Here is a 6,530-nt window from a genome sequence, read left to right on the forward strand (position 1 = left end):
CTTTTTGTCTTTTGCTATATATGTATAAACTCTCCTCATGCATATATATATATATATATATATATATATATATATATATATATATATATATATATATATATATATATGCTTTACTGTTGCACGTCTTAGAGGTTTATGGAGAACTAGGGTTTTTAAACATGTATTTCTTTTTGGGTTAAAGGCTGTATACTATGTATGTAAATATTCTCCAACCTACCTTAGCTTCGCAGGCTGAGTTAGGAGCTTGTTATTGTGTATTCTTGATCCTCTGTTCTTACTTTATATATGTATAGGTTTAGGAACCATAGCTTTCTCTGTATGCAAGTTACGTTTTTTCTGAGCGTTGGCTTTTTATTTTTTGTGATTTTTGTTTTATCCATTTTTTAAAGCTCCTCGTATATTATATTCTTTCTACGGTAATATGTATATATATTTAAATTTTAGAGGTCATAATGCCATATCACCCCTGTTTTACGACTTAAGCGTAAAGCTCTACGTGGTAGGATGTTACAAGAGAGGAAGAGGTGAAGCACTATCAACCTCCACCTTAACAAGGAACAACCATCAAGCTAGTGACGTTAAAGAAGCGCTTGTTGGGAGTCAACCCAACGTTTAGTATCCTTTGCTTTTATGTCCTTTAATTACTTAGTTTTTACTTTTAACCTCTTTCAGAATATCACTACAAGAAAAAAGGCCTATCGGCACACTTTTTTCTTGCAACGCTTTTAAAGCATGGCAAAAAATGGTCAATGGGCACGCTTTTATAAGGGTGGCAGCTAATCTGTGATTTGGCCACGTTTTTTTTTGTCACGCTTTTTAGAGAGAAACCAACACGCTTTTACAAGGGTGGCTACTAATTTGTACTTTGACCACGCTTTTTTTGCCACGCTTTAAAAGCGTGGCCATAGAAAGAAACTGGCACACTTTAAAAGCGTGGCTAATTTATCTTCTAACGGTGACATTTTTAAAGCATGTCGATATGATGTGTTTAATTAGGCACCCTGCATAAGCGTACCAATAGAGCTCACCCCAATATTTGATTTCCCACCCTTTTTTTCCGCACTTAAGCTTTTTCTAAGTTAACTTTTAACCTAACTAGAAGTGATCTAATAACAGCTCATACACTTCACTGTTCTTCCCAAATTCACTTTTAACCTAGAAGCAAGCTGCCATCACACCAAGTCAATCGCGATGACCCTCGCACCCAGCAAGCTCGGCTTCATGTTCATCTAACTCTCACACCTAGCCCTTCATCTAACCCTCACACCCAACCTTCTCTCTGTTGTACCCGAACCCTAAATCACTTTCTCATTCACCACTCTCATCACTACTCCTGCCGTCCACGATTAACTGCGCCTGGAGCTCTGTCATCTTCATTTCACTGCACCTCGAGATCTGCGGTGCACGATTTACTGCGCCTCAAGCTCCATTGTCTCTCCGTCTCGAGCATCACCGCCTTCGTATGAGCAGCGTCGCAGCCGACCCATCGTCCTCTTCTCTATCCCTTGCAAGCATTGGCGTGCCCAGGCATCGGCATGCCCTTCTACTACCTCAGTGGTCTCTATCTTGCAAACCCTTGTTAGATTCGGAACCCTCTATCTCTGTCTTAGTGGTCTCTCCCTCAATCGGCTCCGCAAGCACTGGTAAGTCTTTCTTCCCTAATTCTCTATTTCTCTGTCTCTATTTCTTCTCTATTTTGGACTAATTAATAGAAAGAGAAGGTGTCACTCCTTTGCATTTAGTATGTCCTCTATAAACCCTACCAAATCCACCTTCCCCAATGAGGCACTCCTGGCTGAAGTTCTTTGTAGTAGCAGCTAATTCGCTGAAAGTGAACATTTGTGCAACAATGTTATTGCTTCCTGTGTCTTTGATTCCTTTGGTTCTTCAAGTTTCCTTTACAATTTTTTTTATTTTGTTTTTTAAAAAGATTCCTTTGTGTCCTTTAGTTTAGAGAAAAATGATAATCGTAATAAGAGTAATGATGAGAATCAATGAGGAAGTTAATATATAGTAGTTGAGTTTACATAAAAATTTTGTTTCCGGCAAATTGAGAAGTGTGATGTGCATAACGTTTGCAGATAATTGAATACATTTCTTTCAATTTACTATGGAAGAAAATGTTTTAGCATACAAAATGTTGTGCCAACCTGACTAGCTATTTAATGTTTTGAACTTCATTGTGTTATATTGTGTTATGAATATTCTTATATATCTTTTCTTCAGTTTGACTTCGTGGATGCTCATCAGAAATGGTACTTAGTGAAAAAGGATTATTGTATATATGTTGCAAGCATAGGTGTAATAGTAGAACTCGATAAGCCTTCCGGATCAGGGAGCTCAGACAATAATGGATGCTCTTCTCGCAAGCGTGCTAGGAAAGAGGGCCTCGGAAGCGCGTTTTTTTTATCTAAACTTACCAGCAGAGTTTGTAGATAGAAATTGACTTTGGAAAGAAGCACCTTATAAATGACCACCATCACCATACAGAGATGCACAGGCCTAACATGAAATGCATTACTTTGCTGCCTTTGATGGAGTTAATCACTTTGGAAAATTACCCTTTTTTTTATTTTGCTTCATAACTTTATTTTGGGCATGTCTCTGCAGAGATATGATTCCATCTTTATTTCCTACTTAAGCTATCTTCTAGCTTTGGAATTCTTATTAACCTATATGAAGTTACTCTTTTCTGGCGAAAGTATTTCCTTAATTTTAATTTTCTATAGTCTTGATCATACTTTGTATGTTTAAACTTGATGCTATTGGTAGTTCTTTTTTGAGTAGCCATATTAGGTTGTTCTTTTTTTCTTTGTGGACTGTGGTTGTAGAGCGTTAGTGCTATGGTAAGGTTACTGCATTGTGGCCGGAATGTCGCATGTTCAAATCATGAAAATAGCCTCTTCACTTGTAGGGATTAGAAGGCTGTGTCCCAACTGGTCATTTTTCAATTTTTATGGCACCTTACTAAGTTTCTTTAGTTCTTGATGTTACCAAACGTGAACCGTATGTTACAGCCTTATGGGATAAGTGGTTTGTGTTTTTATCGGAGAGCATTTATTCGTGTAGTCTTGCAGGATAGGTACTGAACATGAGAAGTTCGGCTTTGAGTTTGGAAGCTTGCGTCCAATGAAGTACGAGCAAATAGCAGAGTTGTTGAATGGCATTGCTGAGAGATTTGAGTGGGATAAAATAATGGAAGGTGATAAAATTATTGGACTCAAACAAGTAAGCTATTATTTGAGCGAATGAGAATGTTAAACTTCTATCCTTTCTTTTTTTCTTTTTTTTTCTCTCTTTGGGAGATTTAAAATGTAATTTGTTTGTTAAGATGGCTATCCATTCAAGCATTCAACCCAATGTTTTTCTTTATTGTTGGAGACTTGATGCTATGCTTTGGTTTGCTGTTTGTGAATCAGGGGAAGCAGAACATATCATTGGAGCCAGGTGGTCAGTTTGAGCTTAGTGGAGCCCCTCTTGAAACCTTGCATCAGACTTATGCTGAAGTTAATTCACACCAATATCAGGTTAATTGTGCATTCTTGTTATGGGATACATCTAAAGTAATCTGCTGTTATTTCATTGGAGAAATTGGCCTGATATTTTTTTGGATGTTGTCATCTTAACTATGCATTGTTTTTATTGTAACATAATTGACAGCCACCTGTTTTGTTTAGTTCATTGTGTTTGATTTTCTTGTAATCAGGTAAGTGACCTCGATATTTCTTTCAGGTCTGTTAATTATTTTTGAAAACTTGTATGTCTAGGTTAAAGCTGTTGCAGAGGAAATGGGCATTGGATTTTTGGGGATGGGCTTCCAGCCAAAGTGGGGAATCAAAGACATACCTATAATGCCAAATGTAGTTTCTCTTTCTCCCCATCTTTTTAAGTGCATGAACTGGATGAAAATGCAAAACTTTCTCAGCTTTCTCTAGAATGAAAACCTTCCTGTGATGACATTTTTGAGCACATGAACGACCCAGCTAATTTATGTAATGGAATGGCCTGGGTCTGTCATAGTCAACTTGTCAATGAGTTTGGTAGGGTTTATTCATTTTTGTAATTAGTATATAATAACTGTCGTATTTTGCAGCTGCATATATTCATTAACTTATTGAGCAATGAAATTACTGAAACAACCTTCATTCATGTAGACTCAAACATGTAAACTGCTATTTTTGTTTAGGGGAATTTGCCCACATGGCTTCGTAACTTAATTTGCACATGGTTTTTTTTTTCTTTTTCCTTTTTTGTGTGTGTGTGGGTGGGGGGTTGTTGTTGTTTGGGTGAGTGGATTTGGAAATGTATATACTTGTTCCACCATAACCTCACATTGTGTAACATGCTAGAATGACTTTTACCTTACTAGTTCAAGTTTCAGGGCATATAAGCTTTTATTTTTGAAATATCTTTATACGAGAGATTACTAATTGATTCCTTAATCACCATTGATAACCCGCCTTTTCTTCATAGCTTAGCAATTCATATTAAGGGAGGCAAAATAGTTGGGCCTATTTGATATAGTAATTGAACAGTGACCATTCTTCTTTCTTATGTTTAGTGCTTTAATTACTTGCTTTTATACCAAAGTTGGTTCCTTGGTCTTGGCATAATGTTCAGAACATGTACTGTACAGGTGAGATGTGTGACGATCGTTGAGCTGATTTATCCTTGAGCAATGCTGATTTGAAGATGGTAAAATGAATATCTTCTGAAAGAAAATTAATCAGTTCAATTCATGACAAATAAAGCTCTTGTATTGGTAGTAATAATTTTGAACTTTTGAACTTTTTTATTTCTCTATTTAGTTAGTATTTGTTGCTTTTGCAATGGTTTTAAAGCATTTTCTAGTTATGCTACTGTTTTTACCATTATTCCTTTCAGGTCAGGCTGAAGAGGTATTTGGAGATGAGAGGTGCTGATGGAGGGCCATGGAGAAGGTTATGTGCCTTACCAGCACTTTGGGTAAGTGGCATTAAACACACTGCTCCAATTATCTATACAAAACTATTTTAAGCATTAGCTTAGACAAACAGGAATCATGTTTTTAATATATTGTCATAAAGCTTTTTAACGTGTTTATTTAGATATTCAAGCCTTTTTTGTTTATCAAAGGGTTTTGAAAATAAAAGGAATTATCATTAATTTCATCATCCTCACTTAATAAAAAACCACTTATTTTATTATTTGTTAATTAAGTATGAATTCGGTGACCGCTTGATAAGAATCCACTTGTTTTCCTGTTGTATTATTGGTTGTGTTTTTTTTGGGATATTGAAAGATTGATAGAAGTTGGGGATAAATTGGTCTTGGTGATTTTGATACAAACTTATTTTTATTTCGGATATTAATAGAGAGATGCTTGAGCCTTTGTTATGTATTGCTGTTGCAATTGGCCTACACTTGGACATTTCATACCCTATTTATTTCCAGAATAGGTATGTCACGTTGCTTTCCTTCCGTGCTAGGATGCTATGGTTACTATCTATTTGCAACTTATTCTAAGATATTCCAGATATTGTTATAAAATTATACAAAATGGTTGAACTGAGAAATTTATATGCATATCTTTAGAATTATCTCTCAGGAATAGTGGTGGCGAATTGCATGTGATCAACTTGTGCATGTTACATATTTCAAGATCAAGATGTGACACACCCTTATTACAAATCTTATATATTTTTTATGATTCCTTTCTTTAATATCATGGCAAATTATTTTATAATTTGCTTACTGTTTGTTTTTTCGTTTTTCATATGATTATACATGCAGATTATTCGTGAAGTGTATTGTGGAGCTTTCCATGTGGTTGCTTTATCCGAGGAAGGCCTAGTACAAGCTTGGGGTGATTCAATGACATTCTTAATTCTCTTCCTAAAAATTCATTTTTGTTTATGTTTGTAAATTTTATGTACACTGTCGTTGCGTGTATAGAGATGACATGGCTAATTTGGTTTGAATTTTATAAATGTAATACTAATTTTTATTAATTTTTTTAAATGACAATCACATATTTTTGTCAATATTTTTTTTATTATTTTTGGGGTGTATTAGAGAGTGCATGTAAAAGTAAATATCATTTTTTTTAATTTAATAAGGATATAGCCATGCTTTAAAAGCGTGGCAATAGGTTCATTTCTAGGTACGTTTAAAAGCGTAGCCGTATCTTTCTCTATCGGCACGCTTTTGAAGTGTATCCAAAACTAATTTTTTGGGCACACTTCAAAAGCATGGCGATATGTGAACTTTTCGGTACCCTTATAAAGCGTAGCAAGAGATATAAGCGTGGCAAAAAACAAAGCGTGCCATAGATCTACAAAAGCGTGGCGATAGAGCAACCGGCACGCTGATGGATGTGACCTTTTCAAAAGAGTGTCGATAGCTCAAAAAGCGTGGCGAAAAGCTATTGGCACGTTTTTTTTTGTACTTTTCGGCACGCTTTAATAGCGTAACAGAAAGCTTATTTTCTTGTAGTGTATGCATGAAAAATTGACATGAAATCAAACAGGGAGATGTAGTTACTATCTTTT

General features: G+C 35.6%; 1 protein-coding gene across 26 annotated transcripts; it reads left to right on the forward strand.

Moving 5' to 3' along the window:
- Positions 1-1,019: 1,019 nt before the first annotated feature.
- Positions 1,020-6,023, forward strand: LOC140180977 (glutamate--cysteine ligase, chloroplastic-like). Of its 26 annotated transcripts, none has more exons than XM_072223003.1 (8): positions 1,020-1,643; positions 3,078-3,228; positions 3,420-3,527; positions 3,768-3,860; positions 4,637-4,695; positions 4,885-4,965; positions 5,355-5,438; positions 5,773-6,023. In XM_072223003.1, the coding sequence occupies exons 2-5, from the start codon at positions 3,130-3,132 to the stop codon at positions 4,673-4,675; spliced, it is 339 nt and encodes a 112-aa protein (XP_072079104.1). In that variant the 5' UTR covers positions 1,020-1,643; positions 3,078-3,129; the 3' UTR covers positions 4,676-4,695; positions 4,885-4,965; positions 5,355-5,438; positions 5,773-6,023. The 26 variants fall into 26 exon arrangements, with proteins under 26 accessions (XP_072079104.1, XP_072079097.1, XP_072079109.1 ...); XM_072223008.1 differs by having other exon boundaries at positions 1,120-1,643; positions 4,637-4,765; XM_072223006.1 differs by having other exon boundaries at positions 1,120-1,643; positions 4,637-4,762.
- Positions 6,024-6,530: the final 507 nt, after the last annotated feature.

The sequence above is a fragment of the Arachis hypogaea genome, chromosome 17 (genome assembly GCF_003086295.3).
Source record: "Arachis hypogaea cultivar Tifrunner chromosome 17, arahy.Tifrunner.gnm2.J5K5, whole genome shotgun sequence".
Classification (NCBI taxonomy): Eukaryota; Viridiplantae; Streptophyta; class Magnoliopsida; order Fabales; family Fabaceae; genus Arachis; species Arachis hypogaea.

Bases quoted from the DNA above. Each gene is read 5' to 3' on its own strand.
- LOC140180977 (XM_072222989.1), top strand. From the start codon at position 3,130: ATGAAGTACGAGCAAATAGCAGAGTTGTTGAATGGCATTGCTGAGAGA. The intron at 3,229-3,419 runs GTAAGCTATTAT...TTTGTGAATCAG, and splicing joins AAATTATTGGACTCAAACAA to GGGAAGCAGAACATATCATT. The intron at 3,528-3,767 runs GTTAATTGTGCA...TTGTATGTCTAG, and splicing joins TTAATTCACACCAATATCAG to GTTAAAGCTGTTGCAGAGGA.